The sequence below is a fragment of the Hesperophylax consimilis genome, chromosome 26 (genome assembly GCF_061612785.1).
Source record: "Hesperophylax consimilis isolate HC1 chromosome 26, BYU_Hcon_1.0, whole genome shotgun sequence".
In the NCBI taxonomy this organism is placed as follows: Eukaryota; Metazoa; Arthropoda; class Insecta; order Trichoptera; family Limnephilidae; genus Hesperophylax; species Hesperophylax consimilis.
The window spans coordinates 28,313,341-28,334,019 of NC_142861.1; the positions used below are offsets into that span (position 1 = coordinate 28,313,341).

Consider the following 20,679-nt stretch of genomic DNA (forward strand, 5'->3'; position numbering starts at 1 on the left):
GTGTATTACCCTCCACCGGTGGGAAAACAACATAACTCGATTTTTTAAAACTTTTTTTTATTATTTTGATCTGTGAATTAAATTTCGTTTTATTTTGATTTAACGTCTTGGCTATTTTGATACGTAAATTTCAGAAATACATAAAAAAACTACTTTCCATGTATCTTCCTTGCAAAGCGTTAAATAATAAAAAAGTTTAAACATTAAATTGTTTTAAAGTTTTTTAGATTCACTTTCATCTTCCTATGAGCCATTTTGGTGTTGCCATTTAAAATCGTTTTTTTTTTATAGTGAATACCTCACAAGAGTCCCAACTGCTCCCGTCTGGAGCCAGTGAGACTATGGCATCCCCAATTGGGGGATGTTGTGAGGCTGAAGGTAAGTGGGGAAGGGAAAGAGGAAGGTGGGGAAGTACCTGGCTATTCAGATCTAGTCACTAAACACGGCTAAAGCCATTTGGAGCAACGTTTCAATTCTGAATGGTGGTCTTACACCAGGGCGATACTGGTAGTATCTTCCACTCTGGAACGTGCCGCAAATATACTATTTGCAGCACGTTTAAACAATTGCAGCGCCATCATTTGCTGTCTACTAAATGTTATACTTTGCTTTTGTTCTACTGCATTATAATTGGTGATCATCCAAATTTGGAATGTTTTAAGCACGTAGATTCTACGTACGCAACCAACAAAATCGTATAAGTTGCATGACTGTCTCCAATATGGCAAGTATGGTCCTACCATATGCTGCCTGATGAATGTTGATCATCCAAATATGGAATGTCTTGGCATGCAGAATTTGGAAGAACTTGTTTTACTGAACGCATATACATAGGCATCAAACGTGGTATGAAATTCACCCATAATGTGCATGATTGTCTCCAATGCAGCACAACAAGTATGAGATTCGGGGTGTTTGTTTGATGGATGGGTTATTCTAGCGGTGGCCCTTCCCGGCAAACCTCAGCCGCTGTGGCTGTCTCCAGCTGCCGCCGTGGGTTTCTTCGGCCCCTCCAGCGACCAGCAGAGCCAGGGCCGGCCCGATATCGCCTACAACTGGGAACGTCGACCAGCTAGTGGTCGGTCATTTACTTTAATACAGCCACAAGATTAGGGCATGTTTATATAAGATACCACTTCTCGCCTAATATAAGGCTTTTATAGATCTTTTCCTTACTGTGCCTTTTACATTTTATAGACCTTGTCCTTCTTCGATACTTACTTTTCTGGACTATGTCTATTATAAATATTTACATTTCTAGATGGACATATAATTTTTTTGACAGTGTCTATCTTTAATACTGACAATTTTTTTTTTATATTTTCTTTATTCAGTGTTTTTTTGGTTATTTAACAATTTTTGGCTCTGTTAAGACCACCAAACTAGGTACATGCCCGTGATGTGGTGGTCGATTATATATACAGTACATTAAAATAATAAATCAAGTATGAAATATAGAAGAAATTAATATTAGTATATAATTTAAAAGAAAATAAGGAGTATATAGATTAAGATAATATATGTAATATACAATATATACACACATAAATTCAATTTAAGAAATCAATGTATTTATTCTAGATTGTAAATATCTCTGAAGTCTTATTTTTGGGGTATTATGTTGTGTTGCGTTTCCTCCATCTTTAACCAATGTTTGGAACAGCATTACAGTGTCCATCATCAGCTCAGATGTGTAATCACACGAATACACATCTGCCCTGATGATCGACACTGTAATGCTGTCCCAAATGTTGGCTAAAGAAGGTAGCGCTATAAAGCATAATACTCTATACAAATATAAATCTGTATAATATAGGTATATGAAAACACATGCGTATTAATGTTGTGTCAAAATTTCAAAGCAATCGGTGAAAACTTTCGGAAATTTAAGATTTTAAACAAAAGAACATTTACATTTTTATTTATATAGATGGTGCGCACGTATCTTAACTTACCTTTAAAACTATGCATGTCCATCTTGTACAAGTACTTATTTTTCTAGATTGTGTCTATCTTTGACTCTTAACTGTCTGGACTTTTCCCGTCTAGGATACTGACATTCCTAGACGGTGTCTATTTGTTTATTTCAAAAATGTTGATAGATCTCTCATTAGTATAGGATTGTTTTCTATTTATTCTGAAAATCAGACCCACTGTCTTCTATTTCGAAATTAAAACTATACACTTCTTCTTGATCTCCCTCTCCATAGTGGAATTGGTAGTTTGTTTAGGTACAAGAACTCTAATGATTGTAAAATGTATCTGGCAAAGATAATTACTATCACGTTCTATAATATTTGTTGGTTAGTTTGAATCCGGTAAGTCGGTAAAATGTATTATTTTGAAGGTTCTGAAGTAAATTAATTCAATGTGCATCTAGTTGTAGATTTGAATTTCATTTTATTTCTGGAGAAAATATTTAAAATGGTGGCGGTTAAAAGTAGGTTAGTTGGTAATGTGTGCTGGCCGGTGAATGGACAGCCGCAGTTAACGCAACGAGTGCTATTTACAGCAGACGCCTCTCAACACTCCAGCCCGCAGTTTTTATCCCTCCCGCCTTCCAGCGTTGGGCTGGCCCTTTACAACAGATTCGGCCCCATCGATAGAGCAGACCCTGGTACAAAAAACACATGCACTGATACATATTAAATGTTTCTTCTAGCACCCTTAGTACAGAGCACAGTAGTGGATAATGGAAGACGAAATAACTATTTCTAGACTCTGTCCATCTTTGAGCCTTACATTTCTAGATTGATTCTCACTTGGATACTTACTCTCTCGAGTCTAGATTGTCTATCTTGGGTACTTATGCCTAGATTTTGTCTCTCTGGATACTTATTCTTGAGTCTAGATTCTCTATCTTGGATACTTATGTCTAGATTGTGACGATCTGTGATGCGTAAAACGTAAATTTACGTAACACCCGATGGTCATTGACTAAGTCCCTTTTCAAAAACACCGTGTAGTACATTAACTGAGTAGGTAGGTACTTAACCAATCTCATTAATCTTTCGTGAGATTCAAGCTAAATTAGTATTATTTTTAACATCACACAACTACATAATTCTTCTGCATTTGGTAACCTACAGTAACAATTACATAATAACACAAATTCTGAATGAGTGAAGTGTCTTTTTGTTATGGCAATTTTTTTAAATTATTGTATAGAATAGTTCACTTCACTGTTATCTTTATATAACATTAGAATATTAAAATTCAGAGCAACTGGATTGTTGCCTTGTAACATAATGCTTCATATACATTTGCGAACCGAAGCACGAGCCGAACCATGAATTATGGGAAAGAAGTGAAGCAACCTAAAGCGGCATTTCGCGCCACTTGTGGTTTCTTCCTTTCCCATACTTTGTGGTTCGGCTCGCGCTTCGATTCGCAAATTTATATGTAGCATTAGAAATTAGCTAGTGGAATTTACAGAGTAACACTGCACAAAATCCTCTTTCTCTTTTTCATATGAAATACAATTATCTATCTTAGTAAAATTACACAATGTTTATTGATTATACTAGGGCAAAAACCACAGTATAGTCTGAACACTTGACAAATCAGTTCCAATTTTGAAAACGATATTTAAAAATAATTTTCTATTAAAAGTAGGTGCATACTTTATCGCTTGTCTGAATTCTCCAAAAAAAACATATCCAATTTTGAAAATTAAACTCAAAATCAAAGCAAAAATTGAAGAATACATTGAACCGAAGTAACAGACAGTCTTAACCGAAATTAGTATTTTTTATTTACATTTTCTCTTTATGTAGGTAAGGCCATTGATTTTCTCTTTTGGTAACATTGAATAATTACAGGTCATTATGTTTAGAAGAATATTTAAATACATCTTTTTGCACTTTTTGGTGAATTGAATGATGGGTTTGTCGGATTGTGTTATTTAATTCATTTGCTTTCCTATTGAAAAAAAATGTTTCTTTGGATACGTAAGGTAGGTACCCAGATCAATTGTTGCTTTTGGTTTTGGTTTCATTTTTTTTCTCCTCTCTTTTAACCTTCTCCTATCCTAATAATTTATTTAATTTTCTCTAAGCTTATATTATTAAAATACTCTCCATGATATGTATAATGTAATTTAACTGGTACATAAAAATAGAAATTAAATTAAGCTATTTATTCTTAATAATGAATTAATGTTTTGATCTTTCGCAATACAATTAACCTCATTACATGCATAAGCAGTTCCAGAGAGGGGTTGTCCGTGACATCATCGTTCTAATATCTTTAGTTTTCATACAAAGAGGAAGATGTTGATCGTCGATGGTGTACGTATGACCTCTCTAGGGCTACTATATTAAACTTAGCTAAGCTCAATGACTGTTTGTCCCGTTTGTTTGACTGGACTTATTGATATGGGGCCGCTTTTATCATGAAGAACAGTCTTGTATAAAAGAACTTTCACTTAAATACAGCAGACCTCGACTTATGATAATACATAAAACTTCATTTATTATAGTTGTCTTAATTTAAATGATTTTTACAACTCGGACTAGGATGAATTAGGCTTTATTTTATGTTTTTTGTACAATAATTTGATGTTAGATGTTTTATGGGTGTGATTTATGATTATTCGAGTACCGAGTTTGTTCAGTAACTAATTATGTCATAAAATCGAGGACTGCTGTTTTAAAAAAGCAATATTAATAATAAACTAATTCATTTTATTATATTTAAGCTAATATTATATATGTATTCCCCCCTTTTTATCGTGTCAACCTGACAACTCATTCCATGAACCTGTTTTCTTTCCAAAGATCGTGTATACACGACCATGTTTCCAGTGAGGAAATGTAAGTCAAGTCATTTATACTCTCTCTCAATCCCGCTAAATTTGTCTCATATCTGATTGCTTCATTCAAATAAATTAGGGTTATGTATTGTCGAAATACAACCAAAATTGAAAACTTAAAGTAATTTTTTGTGTAACTTTGTTCCAAATTAATTAATTTTCTTATATGGAAAAATATATGATTTTTAATGAGTGACATAAATACACTAAATCAAAAGCATTTTTGCTATCACAAATATATGGTAAATGAGAGTAAATATTTTTGGCTGTATGGCGAGGATATGTAATTATATCTTTGAAAAGAGTAATGTGTTAATTTTATTATTTGAAATTTCTATAAAGTAACAATAAATTACTTGTTTTCTCAAGCCTCAATATTTCATTGGAAAAACTTATTCTTATTAAATGTATCTCAATGATATCATTTAATGAATCTTAAATATTAAATTCAAGTAGATTTATTTGAAAGGGTTTTAATTAATCCTTAGCACTTAACTTAGACACAATTCAGGCTGAAAACTTAACACTTAACGCCTGCGGTTTGGTTATATGAATATGTTTATTTGTAGTGAGCTTCGTTCCTCCGCCACGACCACCAAGTTCCTTTGGAGCCATATCAGGTTCCTCTGCATCAGGTCAACTTGGCGGATCGGGATATTCCTTTGGTGGATCTTCTGTAGGAGCTGGAGCACCACAAGCATCATTCGATACGCTTTCAAACTCAAACAGTTATTCAGAACCTGATAGTCTTTCCTATGATGAAGAAGAAAAAACTGAAAGCTTTACAACTTCTACAGATTCTGGTATTGCCCAGCATCTGCCTCCTGTTACAACGCCTAGACAGCAGCTGCCGACAGTACAGACTACAGAAAAGAATATTCCTACCAAGAGTGAACCAGCCAACCCTACAAAGGCTGACAGTCCAACCGACAGACTGAAGTCTTACAATCTAGAAGCATTCCCTTGGCTGCAGCAGTACTTGGTGGCCGGAGAAGACGCTTTCTCTGTTCCTTCTACTCCCACCAAACCAGCAAAGAAGTACTTGCTGAAGAATAAGTCGGTGAGTACAATTTTATTATTAGTCACTTTGTAGAGATTTTTACTATCTACCTCTAGTTTCTAATGCCCAAGGATAAGGGTGGGTGGCCACCCGAGTTTAGAAACCTGACATAACTTCAACCTGCCAGTTTATTATATATATCTTCTATTCTTGCTACACTTGAATTTTTTGAGAAACTCCACACCCGGCAAATTGGCGTCAAAATAACTTTCATTGCTCAGTGTTCATCCGGCAATTGTCGCGACGTGTTGTTTATTTACTGCCCTTGTGCTTGAATGAAACAAATGAAAGAAAATTGAAATAATAAAATGAACATCAGAGTTTTTCAAACCTTCACTGTCCAAGGCTGGCCGTGAACCTGTCAAGTGGTTGATAAACATAACTTAACCATTATTTTAATATGTATTTATTCCTTCTATTGAGTTACATTTATCCCATTCTTAGAGATCATTATGGGGGAAATAATATTGTTGTAATATGTTTCCCAGACAACGCCCTCGACTGTGGACTCGTCCCCCGTTGAGCCCCCCTGCCAGTTTGCCGAGGGAGTCCCCGGCACCTGCCGTTACCTTACCGACTGCACGGATCTCAGCACAGTCTTCAAGGATCTGCCCTCTTTCCTGGCACGCGCATGCGATGCTGGCGATGGGTACTTATCTTACTCTTTTTTTATAATACCAACACTTTGTGTGGTGATTGAAACGACTCTCAAAATGCATCTTCACATAACGGTTTTCAGTCCAAGGGGACTTAAAAACTAATGATCTTAACACGTTGACCGCCAATATCGTTTTTTTTTAAATGTAAAAAAAATGTTTTTGCATTTTTAGGTTTAATTTAATAGAATATATTTAAATAGCATTTTGTAAGCAGCGCGCTGCCGACAGCGCAAAACGGCAAGTCAAAGTGAGGTTTGACACGTCGGCCACCGGTGGCTGACATGGCGGTTAACGTGTTAAGTGTGAAAACTTCAGATGTACCTGTTTTACAGTATTGTACTTTTAAAAATGTTCTGCAACAACTATACATAAAATACCTGGAAACTCATAGCGGGAAACTGGTGAATCTACATCACACGGCTGAACCCCAAAAAAGTTTTTATTTTATATCGGAGCATTTTGGTTTTTTTTTTTTTAATTTTTCTTTTTTTTCAACAACTAAACCAAAACTTTCGAAGCCGGGTCTAATTTTTTTTTCCGATTTGTTTACAATAAACTCAGACTACCTTTCCCATCCAGGAGGCACACGCCTACCAACTGTGCTACAGTAAACCTTTTTGTAATTTAAGTTTAAATTTGTTTATATTTTCTTGTTATTTCTTCCTGTAATTGGCTAATTATAATTAATATTGCTTCTCTAGTCTTGCTGGCATCTGCTACAAAGTCGAGCTTCCCTGAAGAGCCTGATTCCTGAACTAAGATTGTGATAGCGAGGACTAATCCAACCACATCAAAATAAACATCCGCAGCAGCTACTCCAACTACATATACGCAAATACGACATTACATTTATTACGCACATGCATTCCTTCTTCCACTGAATGCAATGCAATATTCACTTGCAAAATAGATCCATAGATTAGTAAGTTCACTTTGCCTTTAGAAAAAATACTGTCGATTTTTCATTCTTTTTTTTAGTTCTGTAAAAAAAAATTGATATTTAATTTGATTTAATTTATGTACTTTATTAAAAATTGGTTTTTCATCGATACTCAATTGAGATTATTTTTATATTTTTTTTTAATGTAAAGAAAATGGCGTAGTTATGTTTTAAAATATTGATAAATATATATACACAAATAAATAATGACAATATTTTTAGACTAGGTAGGGGATGGGTAAGGTGATATTTTTATTTGATAAAATATTTTTTTACAACATTTTAACTCTTCCAGATTGTATTGGGCTTTTTTAAATTTCTGACTATTATTGTTTGTTATTGGTAAATTTATGTATTATTGATACTTATAACATTTTTTAAGTTGTCTAAAAAATATTCATTCCTCTTTAAACGGCTTAGAATAAATTATATATTTGTTAGCTTTTGTAATAAGAAATTTGCTATTTTAAAATAGATTTCTTAGAATATAATATAGTAAGCCCCAAAATATATATGTATATATATTTTTACATAGTTAATGTTAATTATTATAATGCAATTTGTAGACTAGTAATAACCCTCTTGACAAACAAAATATTTAATATATTAATAGGTAGCAGCACAGGTGAAATTAAAATGACATTTAGGAAGATTTGAAATATTATGACATATTTGAACATGACACATCGCAATACATTGTTAGGTTTGTGCAATTGAATAGTTAGATTACCCAATAAACTATTTTTAAATAATATAAAATAATTTTTATTTCATCCCGTTTCATTTTCATTCCATTCATTCACCAACATCTGCAAATATAAAATGGACCAATATTTCATCAAGTAAATTGAAGACATCAATCATCCATAGAAACCTGAGAATTGCGAAATAAGTCACTGTGATATATTACACGTTTATTTGAAAAATGTTTATGTGAAAAGACTACAATTTAAAGCGTAATGATATCGAGTGAGGTTAAAAAAGAGATCTTAGATGGTTTTAGGTTTCCTTTGGAGCCTCCTATGTCCAAAAAGTAGCCGATAAAGATAATTATCCTTTTTACGCTTTAATATGGTGGTCAAAATCTTGTAAAATAATAATTAAAAAAATCAACCTATAAAAACAACAGTTTTTTACTACTGTTTTGTGACGCCATTGGTTCCTGATGGCTTTGTTTTGTTTCTTCGCCAATCATTCAAATATTAACGTTTGAATCTGCACAATGAGTGTTCGATCGCCGCTTGTAACGAGCGTTCAAGTACCTCTTTCTCTGTCACGACGTGACAGTCTGACGTGATCGATGTAGAAAAGTTATCAAGAACCTCTTGCCCTATATCAGTCTTACTCGGCCATACAGTTTGACGTAACCGCTGTGGAAAGTCCATAATCATCTCAAGTGTCGTTCACCGAGAGTGTCTCTATGGATGTTACCCCTGGCTATACCCATCTATTTATATCCTGTGAATGACCAATTACCACTCCTTAGAGACACGTAGGGGTTATCTTTTACTAAACGGTTACATATCTAACAATGAGATTCCCGCTCAAATAAATCTGTTTGTACCAGAGTCTCCACTCTCGAGGACGCCGCCATAACCTCCTTTACTGTAGAGCAAGCAGCATCAATTTGTTCATGAACTCACCCGTAGGACGTACTTCCTAAATGTAGTTGATCAAAAGATCGATGTTTTCATGTCCTACAACGCACTTACAAGTTTTTTGCCACTGCAAATACATTGTGTAAACGATACAATTATAACAACCTAGATCCTAATCAAAAATGTAAATTGGATTAAATAAATATTCATTTTTAATAAAAATAAAAATATATTATTGTTCTAACGTGCCTGCGTGGTCTGTTTGTTTTTAAAGGTTTTTTTGTATTTTTGTGTGCAAACTGGATGGCAAGATTTTGAACATTTTTGTAATTCAAATCAATGGTGAAAATAGAAATTCATACTGGACTTTCACAGATGTAACTCTATTTCTGCCATAACCTTATCTTCTTTAGGGCAGTAAAGCAAGTACTTAGTGAGTATATATTCCACTCTGAAATGATGCTACAACATACTATTATTTATATTGATTTTGATTGCCTGCAACTTCTAAACCTAGAGCCAAAAAATCCAGAAACAGCGATGGCACAGAGTTTGTCAACTTAATCCAATCATTCGTACCATTCACTTGCCCGATGTTCCCTTTTTCTGCAACTTCTTCCTGGTGTCTCCTTTTCCCCTGCTCTGCTCCGAGGAGACGGAGCGCTGAGATGAAGAGCCCTTCACCGCCAAGGAACGTTGAGAAGAAGACGGAGATTCCTTCACTGGCTCGGTATCTAGTCCCAGCATTATTACACTCAATGGCATGGAGGCACTACTCAAATCTGCAACAAATTTCAACAAGACTTTTGAGAACCTTGGCCGCCGTTATGTAATATTATGTTGTACTAAAGCGACAAGTACGCAAGATTCTAAACATTGACAAATATATATGTTGAAAAAAGACTGCTTACCCAAAAGCATAAAATTAAAAAAATACTTACGTGTGCCCTGTTTGCCATGTTTGCTCTGTGACGTGGATGACAGTTTGTTAGTAGCTGATATAACCTCCTGTAATTAAAAAAAGTCCAGTTATTCTCTGGGAGAACGCATCCAGCTCAGATCGAAAGTGTGGAGTCTCTCACCATCCAGGGGACCAGTGGTGGGGAGATAAGTGGCACGGAACGACACACCGTGACGAACCTTACACCGGTCAACATAATATTTAGCATTTACTCAGTCAATTGTTTTGTGTGGTGTAATAAACGTAAGTGAGTACCGACACAAAATATTTCAAACAGAACCCTTTTTTTTATATATATTTTTTTTTTTTTTTACTTTATTTATTTTCATTTCTTTATACATATTATACATATTAATAGATAGTATATAATAACACAATATATAATACCAAATAGTATACACAAGAAATGAAAACCCACTAAGGCACTGACTGCCTGAGTGTGGGTAATATAAAACGATTACTATATTTCAAGTACCTAAAGTATAATATACATTAGTAGAAAAAGTTTTTTTTTTTTGTTTATAGTTATTATAAAAAGTATAGAGAAAACATTATGTACAATAGTTTATAAAGTTTCAGCAAGTGAGTTGTAGAAAGGATCAATAAATTTATAGTAAAAGCGTTTCAATATCTGCCTCATTCAGCCATAATTTTACCTCTTTAATTTATATTCTATCTTTTTATTTATCATTTGAGTTTGTAGTGGTAGAAGGTTAAATGTACGAGGACCAATGAAACTGCTATGTGTCTGCATTAATTTAGTATTGGTTTGGAGGGTGTAAAATGTATTATTTGTTCTTTTGCTCATTCTGTTTTCATTTATTTTGAAATTATTTTTGTTTTTAAATAAATATTTCATAGTTTGTAATATAAATAATTTACAAATGTTAAATAATTTAGATTCCTTGTATAATAGGTCGGTCGAGAATGTTTTATTTTTGTTATATATGACTTTAATTATGTGTTTTTGAATTATTTGTAGAGGCTTAATAAATGTATCAGGTGCACCACCCCATCCTATTATGCCATAAGTGATTGCAGATTGATTAATTAATTGATTAATATTAACTCCACACAGGAGGCCCTGAAGGAAATAATTTCCCTCAGGGCCTATGTCATCTTTGGGGATGCTGTGTGGAGGGTCTTTTTGTGGAGAGGAAGGAGTGAACATGGGTCTTGAAGAGTCCCATGTTGTAGGAGGGAGGAAACACAGAGGCCGGCAGTTCGTTCCACAGCCGAGCTGTTGAACTTAAGAACGAATCCTACTTTTTAAACCCTACTTTTTCAGGCACATAAATTTTTTAGATTATGAGAGTTATGTTGTCAAACAAGTGACAGAATTAAGTCCCATAGAAGTAAAAAAAAATAATAATGACAACACGGAGGGCTTACCTGGGAATCAGAGAGTGGCGAGCGCACAGTCCTGGAGGCCTCCAACTTGTCCCTGATACCTGAAGAGGAGGCGGAGGGAGCCCCTACGGAGGGGGAGGTGATGGTGCAATCGCACACAGAGCGGACTGCCATTGAACCTGGGAAACGTATTATCCAAATATACTAACTAGATATTTTGTAAGGGTCTGTAGAAGTAAAAAATAATTAGTAAATAAGCTAACCAATCATAGACAAAATTAAAATTAAAACAGTGGAGCCTAAACCAAAATGAAGAAACCGAATTAGCAAGTTTGTCAACCACCTCTGGTCTAGAGCCGTAAAATACCTTAAAAAAAACCCTTAACAAACAGATGAGTGGGAATGATGTCCTTGTTCTACTGGTATTTTAATGGAAGTTGATCCAATGAACTAGCGTCATTGATTCCTTGGACACCAGTGCATGGTCCCGAAATACGCCAAATACCTGTCCAACATACCCGCCTCGGAACAGAAATCTTCTAGTGAGGCGGGTTACTTACTTGTTTGTATATGATAATTTTATTTCAATAAACGCCCGGTTTGCCGGCAATTACGAAAAAAAAAAAAAAAAAACATTTATCATATGAGAATGGGTCGTTTCTACGACTTGTTTAGTTTGGCTTAACTTAACAGCTCGGCTGTGGAATGATTTGCTGGCTTCTGTGTTTCCTCCCTCCTACAACATGGGTCTCTTCAAGACCCAGATTCACTGCTTCCTTTCCACAAAAAGATCCTCCACACAGCATCCATGCCATAGGCCCTGAGAGAAATTATTTTCTTCAGGGCCTCCAGCAGGAGTTAATGGAAAAAAAGATTTTGTTTCAATGTCGTGGATACATACCTAATACATTCTCAGAATTGATTTTTAACCTTTGGTAGAAAATTAAACCTCAAACTCGAGTATCTAACTGAGCATGGAACCAATACATTGAATTTTATAAGTTTCAAAGACTGTGTTGGGCTGGATATGTGGCAAGAATGCCAGATGATAGGACACCAAAAATGATGACCAAGCGGGTGCATTAGTGGAAGTGACCCAGAGTTAAACCGAGGAAGACAAGGACTTGCATGCCACCGTGGGATCTATGTGTGATGATGATGATAAAGTCAGCTCACCTGTTTCTGATAAAAGACTGCTTCTTCCAGACTGAGATCCCAGTTTGATTCCCATCAGTGGCCCACTGCAATCACATAAACCAGTAAATCACCAGATTACGTGACAAATGGAATGACTTTGATAATGTAATCAATGTTCAGTGTGATATGATTAGAGATCTTCACGGCCAAAAATATTATCTAATTCTTTAGCCAACATTTCAGAAAGCGTTACAGTGTAGATGTGACGTGATCTGATAATTGACACTGTAACGCTGTCCTGTTGACGAAACGTTGGCTAAAGAAGGAGGAAGTGCAACACGACATAGTAACCCTAAAATGAATCACAATAATGGTCAGTATTGTCACCTGTGAATAGCACTCAGGTTCAGACCCTGCTGCCTTGCCCTTTCCTCTATCTCGGGCATCTGCAGAGCCAAGAGTTGGGAGACTGCAGACTTATTAGCCTCTGCTAGAGCTCTCCACTCAATGTCGGTCTGAGGAAGATAAATTATTAAATTAAACATCACTGAAGAATCAAAATAAATTTAAAATGGGTAGCAGGAAAAATAAACGTTGAAAGGAATGCACAAAGATAATATTGACACACCTTTTATGAACAGGCTACAACAGCCTTCTGCAACCTTTTTGGTGATGCATCCTTGGGGTTGCAGCTCCAAAAATTCTTGTCACTTGTCAATAAAATGGGTAGTAAAATAACTTTAAAAATTCGATTAGTAAAAAAATTTTGTTGTCTTTTATGGCGATCCCAATATTACGATACGCAACCACGGGTTTGTGGACCGCTTGGCTAGAAGATATAGTCATGTTTGAACCACAAATTAATTTTCAAGATAATGATTGAGAATCTTCTCTGTACCTCACCTCGTACATGCTCCACAGCTGAGGATCCTTGATCTTCTTTTTGGCTGCGATTCTGGCCCTCTTGCACTGGGCTTTGGCCCTGCTCAGCTTGTCTTGTTGATCAAACAACTCCTTCTGGAGACTGGACATCTCATCCAGAAGAGAATCCCTATAGAATGGAAACATATCATTTATTTGGCTCTGCAGCGGGCATTTGACTTATTGTTTTTAATCAACCAATTATAAATATACATATTTATATTAAAATTTAAAATTATTGTATTAATCTATTTCGAAAGCTTTTTTCTCTTCTGAAAACAACATTTAAAAAAACCAACAGGCTTACTTCAGGGTCTCCACTTTAGACCCACTTTATTTCATTGATCAGGGTAACTGGTGCTAGATAATTTCACACTTTATACTTCTTCACAAACAATTCTGGTGTTAATAGCAAATGGTGTTACAATAAAGTTTACTAAAAGTGTACTAAGGTTTCACTTGTCATTCTCCAGTTCTTCAATTTGCGGCTGGAGCGAAGCTATGTCCTTCCGCAGTTCATCCACCAGGTTTGACCCCCGGATGCACTGCAAATTCAGCTGCAACTTCTCCTCCCTCGCCCGGTGGAATTTCTGCGTCAGGGCCGCAAGCTCCATGACCTCCGCATCTGGAGACAAATAATCAGAACAACTACTGTGTTTAGTTAATATTAAACCTACAAGCACGGATAGCTGAATTATGTGGAGAGTTCCAAGGTTAGTTGTGACTTCACTACAGACATGAAGGGTGAAGTGATGACCAAATGTGAATACGGGTAGGTTGGCAGGAGTTTTATTAGCGGAGATACACAAACTATTTATCAAAGTTAAATCTGAATATTATATAATATATTATTACTGTTATATAGGTAGTGAATTATTGAACAACGGATTTTGATAGTGTTTTAACTATCATTTAGAAAATTTCGTCCGGAAGGTTTATATATATAATATATGCATATTAGATTTATAGAAAGTAGAGAAAAGTCAATGTTTTTTAATCAAGTCGTAAAAAAAATAATTTCGGATGCTGGCTAAATCTTAAAATAATGTACCACGGAATTGTATATTTTGAAAAGGTCTACAGAAAAGACCACGGTGGTATATGTCTATCTCCTAAGGATAACCCCAAGCAACGCCGGGTACTCGTCACCTAGTTTATATCATAAAATCGTTGTCCCCATTACTGCAGCTGGTAAGGTCGACCTCTGTTGAACTCTTAAAGTGCTTCAGCAGTATTGTAATTTATCCAACTTTGCTGTTATCTAAGTGACAGCAGCCAGGCGGCTGGAGGTAGTCATGAATTTAGATAAGTAATCTCTCACCATCGTCCTGCGGTGGAGCCAAGTTCCTGATGAAGTTCCTGTTGGCCGTGTCCACTACCTGCAGAGTGGCCTCCAGTGCCGCTATCTCCTTCTCGCTCTTCCTGATCTGCACGTCCAGAGCATCTCCTTCTTGCTGGAGCTCTGCCTTCTCCTGGGCATTCTGTAAAAAAATAATTAAAAAGTTTAAGGATAAGGAAATTGCAACTAGAAGAACTCAAAAATAGGCAAGAAATCTCTTCTCTTAATAAAAGTATAAAATAAAGTCACTATCCGCGTCTGTCTGTTTGTGTGCTTAGTTCTTTTAAACTACGCAATGGATTTTGATTGGGTTTTCACTACCATTTAGAGAATTACTCCCGGAAGGTTTATATATATAATACATGCATATTATATTTATAGAAAGTAGAGAAAATCGAGGTTTTGTAATAAGTCATAAAAAAATATTTTCGAGCGCTTATGTTGGTAGCTAAACCTTATGAGATACATCAAAATAATGTAATACAGAATTGTATATCTTAAAAAGGCCTACAGAAAATTCCATGATGGTATATGTCTATCTCTTAAGGATTACCCAGAGTAATCATCTTTCACATATATAATGAATTATATTCCAAGCTATTTTGACCAATATAATATTGATCCTTATCCAATTAAATATTTTAGTTACGTTGAGCATTTAATGTAGATCAAAATTGCCCTTCTGGGCATATCATTTGAATGAATATCTTAGAAGATATCATAGATTTAAAATTACGCGCAACAAAAAAAAAGAGTCGAGAAACTTTTTTGACCAATGTAGTTTCAAACCCAATTACTCATATTAGTTACATTTGGCTTCAAATTTAGATAAAAACTGTTTCATTTATATCCTAGAAGATATCACAATTTGAAAAATCACTTGCAACAAAACGGTCGGCTTCACGCACAGTAAAATATTAATACAAAATAAAACACATCACGTGAAGTAAAATTATTTTTAAAAGTATTTCTAAATGCACTTTTTGGAACTATAAACTGTCAATGTCAAAGCGCCTAAAAATAGATTGGATAGTTTATGTGTCTAAATCACTCGGACACTTATGATGCCACATTACACACTGCACCCGTGCCAAGCCGGGCCGGGTTGCTAGTCGGTAGACAAAGACCATATAAGAAAGACAAAGAATATTTGTTCATACCTTGACCATGAAATAAGTAACTGACAAGGCTTGTCCATCTTCATCTTTACCCATAGTCGAAATGCAGATATCATACCTGCAAACAAAAACTGAATCAATTTGGGTGAAGTAGCGACAAATACGCACTGATACTATTTGGAGAGACAGGCCAGGAATATATTCTATATACCCGAAATTGATATCTTTCCTCTGTCAATACGTTTCTCATTTATCTTAGAATGTCAACAAAACATTAAATATTTTAAATTGTGGCCTAGACCTCCTAACGAACTCCTCAGGAGTAATGAGTGAATGACCAGTGGAAAATTTGAATAGTTCTATATCAGGATATTTTACTTCTTCCTGAGCTGTTCGACTTGGAGCTGTTCCGCCTTGAGGTCCGCGTTCAGGTTTCCCTTCTCATCCAGAAGCACCCTGCGCTGAGCTTGTAGCACGGCCAGGCGCTCTTTGGCTTCAGCCGCACGCTCGCAGACCGCCTGCAAAAGATAATAAAAGTTAATAGTTTATACAAAGACAGACATGAGAAGAACTTGCAATATAATCAATACACGGAAAACAAGTTAGATAGAATCAGTTGGAGATATTATGGTGTGACAATCAGAGATATCAAATATTGGAGACTTTTACGCGTAAAAGAGTCTAATCGAGTTCACATGAACCTGAATTAAACATCAAAATAGAATAAAGAAGGAAATTGAAGTAGGTGTGTTAATCTAGTGATGTAATAGGCTAACTTGTTAATCTACATCAAATTTGGAGTCGATTTTGTCGTATAACTTTTTTTATTTGAGCTTTCGAGTAAATTGAGTCCGCAGTTGGAATTTTTTAAATTGGTATAAATTGATAAAAAACATATTATAATTTGTACGCATATTATCTTTTAAAAGCATAGCCCTGGCTCCAATAGTATCTCATCCATAAAGTTTCCGGAAAATGGAAAAAAAAAATATCTAAATGTTCAAAAATGTAAAACCTTATGTTTTTTGGGTTCTCAATGTGATGTAGATTACTTAGATTCCCGCTTGTACCAATAATTTTCGGGCATGATGTATATTATGTACCTACATCAAATAAAGTAATTTTTACTTGTGGTTACATTGTGTAACTGTAAATAGAATTTAACAAAATACTTATTTTGTTACCAGTTAAAAATATTTAAAAAGTTAGATTATATGTCAAAAAGTGTTAGTATTAATAATACAGTCCATGGCTATCCTACGAGAAGCCGCAACGATTTTAGGCATCCTAAGACAAATTTATCGGCAATTCAAAACAATATTTATTATATAGGTTTCAAAATGTTCAATGAACTCCCTTTAAATGTTAGGGAAGCCAAAAGTCTTGCAGTTTTTCATGGGTTTGTCTCAATGTTGTGAAGTCCAAATATTAGTATGTAGTGTTAGCAGCGCATTTAAATACTGCCGCCACAGTGTTTAGTTCACCAATTGGCCGGCAGAGGCGCTGCTGGTTGAAGGCGGGAGCGACTCCACCGCCACCTGGCGGACACCCGCGGGACAAGCACGGCAAGCGGCGGAGACTTGGAACTGCGCAATGCGCGATATAACCTTACTGAATATTGGATGTTATTATTGTAATAGACCGTGAAGACAATATAATATTTCATCATAACAATTTACTTAGCGTTTTATTATTGCTAACATCAGAAGTGGGATTCGGAAAAGCATTGGCTTTTAGTTAATTCGCCTGACTTGAAATATCGTGTTGTGAAAACAATGCAGCGTGCGCCATTGCGGCATTCACGAGTTTTGTTTACCTTTGGTACTGATACCGGTGACTATTACTTTCGTTTTAGTGATAATCTGCGTATCAGCGTGAAATATTTGGACTACTGTTGTGAATTTACGTAAAAATGCCGCGTAATTACAGTGATGAGTGATGACAGTTTGTGAGGGCGGAGGAACGCTTTACTCATAGCTTATGTTACCGCCGAAATTTCATTGGAGATTTCATTTTTATATGGTGCGTGAAAATTCATTTGTGATTCAATGGATTCTCCAAGAAGACCTTTCCCTTTCGTATTTGTTTCGTGAGCCGAACTTCACGATGATCGAAGAAATTGTCAACCGAGCTGTCAAAACGAAGTCGCTATCTTTTTGTGCTGGGCGCATAACCTGAAATCTAGAACAGGAGAAGAACTGTAGAAGCCCTCCTGAGGGCAAACATATTGCACATGGATATTATTCTCGAGGGCGGTTGGTGAAATGTTCGAAACCTCAAAATGTTTCGAAATTCAGTTGATAAAAGTTGACGCGGCGGTAACGAAACCTGATCCTGGTACCTGATCTAGCTGCTAAAAAGGAGACCAATTCGGTGACTTGCCTGTTATGGATACACTGGTCACAAGCGGAATGAATGAAAAGTGCCGATCAATGTTAAAGGAAATATGTTTCCGAAAATTAAAGCCCGTTAATATGTGTGGCGACAAAGAGTTTTACATCATGTCGACTGTCAAGTCGAAATCCTGTATTATGGTTTGAAGATGTTCAAACTGGTTTGAAATGGTTGGGAGATAATCGAAACCATTCGATGCTGTTTGGAATGATTCGAAGATAATCGAAATGATTCGAAGATATTCGAAATTATTCACACCCAGAAATGCCAGGTGTGGCGTCCTTCGGATTCTTCACGATTAGAGTGAACATCGAGATTTTTATCAAACACTGGCTACCGTTCGGGACAAATACTGGTTTCCGTGGATGAGGAATGTTATCACAAAATATGTGAAAACTTTTAAATGTTTGGTTGAGAAAAGAGATACGGGTCAAAAGCCTGGGATATTAAAAAAATGGAGATATCTTTTGCCGATGTGTTGAGCATGTAGATCAATTTATTGTGACCCTCCGTGAAGAGACTGGATGGAACACAGCCTGTTATTGCTCTCCGGGGTGGCTTCACAAAGTACAGCCCATTAGAAGCGGTGGCAGAAACAAATATTAAAAGTGTCGTCAAGGCACTTTCGGCGATGGCGTGCCATGGGAGCTTTTGACGAGTATCAAAGGCGGCAGATGAAACGGTTCAACTCGAACCGATTCATAATTTCATGATCTTATGGTCATTCGTGCTGTGGCACGGGAGCTTTTGATGAGTATCAAAGGCGGCAGATGAAACGGTTCAACTCGAACCGATTCATAATTTCATGATCTTATGGTCATTCGTGCTGTGGCACGGGAGCTTTTGATGAGTATCAAAGGCGGCAGATGAAACGGTTCAACTCGAACCGATTCATAATTTAATGACCTTAGGGTCATACGTGCTGAAGCACGGTGTGGATAAATAATCTCACGTAGGCTGGTGAGAGGCAGAACCTTATGGTTGTATGTGTTGAAGCACGGTGTGGATAAATAATCTCACGTAGGCTGGTGAGAGGCAGAACCTTATGGTTGTACGTGTTGAAGCACGGTGTGGATAAACAATCTCACGCAGGCTGGTGAGAGGCAGGACTTTAAGGTCATACGTGCGGAAGCACGGAAGCTTTTTGATGAAGATCAAAGGCGGCAGATGAAACGTTTCAACTCGAAACGATTCATTAAACCTTCATATCGCGTTGGCGATACGGTTTTAATCCGGATTTCCAAGGGAAATCCTGGGTACAAAAAAAAATGTTGAAAGGTTTTGATGGTTGAAGATCGGTTTCGGAGCTTGCCTTATAAAGTGGATGAAGTCTTGCCGAACGATCGCTTTGACGTGTTGGGTACCAGACCCAACGGCAGCACTCACAGAGTGACGGTCACATATGAGAATATGAGGAATTGGCCGGCTGAACAAATTTCGGAGTAACGGTCAGGAAGGGCGAACAGTAAAATTTTTTCGTCAATACCGTTGTGGAGCTGAACAAGTTTCAATCAGTCTAATTATTATTTTATTTTTATTTCAGCAACTGCTTTGAGGTCAAAGCAGTGGTCAGTATGGCCGTGTTAGCAGCGCATTTAAATACTGCCGCCACAGTGTTTAGTTCACCAATTGGCCGGCAGAGGCGCTGCTGGTTGAAGGCGGGAGCGACTCCACCGCCACCTGGCGGACACCCGCGGGACGAGCACGGCAAGCGGCGGAGACTTGGAACTGCGCAATGCGCGATATAACCTTACTGAATATTGGATATTATTATTGTAATAGACCGTGAAGACAATATAATATTTCATCATAACAATTTACTTAGCGTTTTATTATTGCTAACAGTAGATAGTAGAATATTTTTATAGTAGTTTTAGAATAGATGTACACTAGATATAAAATGTTAAATTTTATAAAAACTAAATAAAATATACTTCCAAACGCACATTGACAGAAGCTAAAAAGAGCTGACAAAAAGCAAAAAATCATAGATATGAACTCACCGCCCGAAGTCCGAGGCCGGCCTTCTCAAGACAGAGCCCCCGATCCCCCAGGCGCTGCAGTGCCCGCTCTGCGTGCCCCGCGCGCAGTCTCAGCGCCCCCTCCTCCGCTCTGCGCGCGCGGCCCGAGCGACGCACCTGTAGCAGGCACCTACACGCACCCTCACCGCTGGCCGTCAGCTTCTGCATGGTCTCCTTCTGCAAAGGTGGTAGATATAATATGTTAAATAAAATTAAGAGTATAGATAAGTTATAAGAAGCGGATCGACACATTTGAGAAAAATGCTCAGGATTTTATGGACAGCCAGCCCCACTAAAATATCCATTCTGGAAGAGTTAAGCCCTTCTTCCACAGGAATACGCAAGTATCTGATACTGTTGTTGTGTAT

At 36.5% G+C, this 20,679-nt stretch overlaps 2 protein-coding genes across 42 annotated transcripts in view; one reads left to right on the forward strand and one right to left on the reverse strand.

Moving 5' to 3' along the window:
• The window catches only part of LOC149411379 (inter-alpha-trypsin inhibitor heavy chain H4-like), a 54,640-nt gene extending 46,406 nt beyond the window's left edge, over positions 1-8,234 (forward strand). For 20 of the 40 annotated variants that reach the window (XM_089647243.1, XM_089647247.1, XM_089647245.1 and 17 more), the window contains 3 exons: positions 5,383-5,873; positions 6,362-6,522; positions 7,234-8,234. In XM_089647243.1, coding sequence (XP_089503369.1) covers positions 5,383-5,873; positions 6,362-6,522; positions 7,234-7,270 — 689 coding nt within the window. In that variant the 3' untranslated portion in view covers positions 7,271-8,234. Of the gene's footprint in view, positions 1-940; positions 1,079-2,512; positions 2,618-4,778; positions 4,815-5,382; positions 5,874-6,361; positions 6,523-7,233 lie in introns of all 40 variants that reach the window. The other 20 variants (XM_089647254.1, XM_089647260.1, XM_089647270.1 and 17 more) reach the window with 9 other exon arrangements.
• LOC149411380 (coiled-coil domain-containing protein 39-like) lies at positions 8,171-20,609 on the reverse strand. Of its 2 annotated transcripts, XM_089647288.1 has the most exons (12): positions 20,294-20,609; positions 16,275-16,414; positions 15,939-16,014; positions 14,761-14,920; positions 13,899-14,064; positions 13,422-13,569; positions 12,906-13,033; positions 12,558-12,622; positions 11,424-11,560; positions 10,012-10,078; positions 9,650-9,852; positions 8,171-8,281 (listed from the first exon to the last, which is right to left on the reverse strand). In XM_089647288.1, exons 1-11 carry the CDS (start codon positions 20,561-20,563, stop codon positions 9,653-9,655), a joined length of 1,557 nt encoding a protein of 518 aa, XP_089503414.1. In that variant the 5' UTR covers positions 20,564-20,609; the 3' UTR covers positions 8,171-8,281; positions 9,650-9,652. The 2 variants fall into 2 exon arrangements, with proteins under 2 accessions (XP_089503414.1, XP_089503412.1); XM_089647286.1 differs by lacking the exon at positions 8,171-8,281 and having other exon boundaries at positions 8,378-9,852.
• Positions 20,610-20,679: the final 70 nt, after the last annotated feature.

Excerpts from the sequence above, each read along its gene's own strand:
- LOC149411380 (XM_089647288.1), bottom strand. The coding sequence starts at position 20,563 with ATGTGTCGATCCGCTTCTTATAACTTATCTATACTCTTAATTTTATTT. Across the intron at positions 13,570-13,898 it reads GAAGAACTGGAGAATGACAA|GGATTCTCTTCTGGATGAGA; the intron begins GTGAAACCTTAG and ends TCCATTCTATAG. Across the intron at positions 10,079-11,423 it reads CGCCACTCTCTGATTCCCAG|GAGGTTATATCAGCTACTAA; the intron begins GTAAGCCCTCCG and ends TTTTAATTACAG.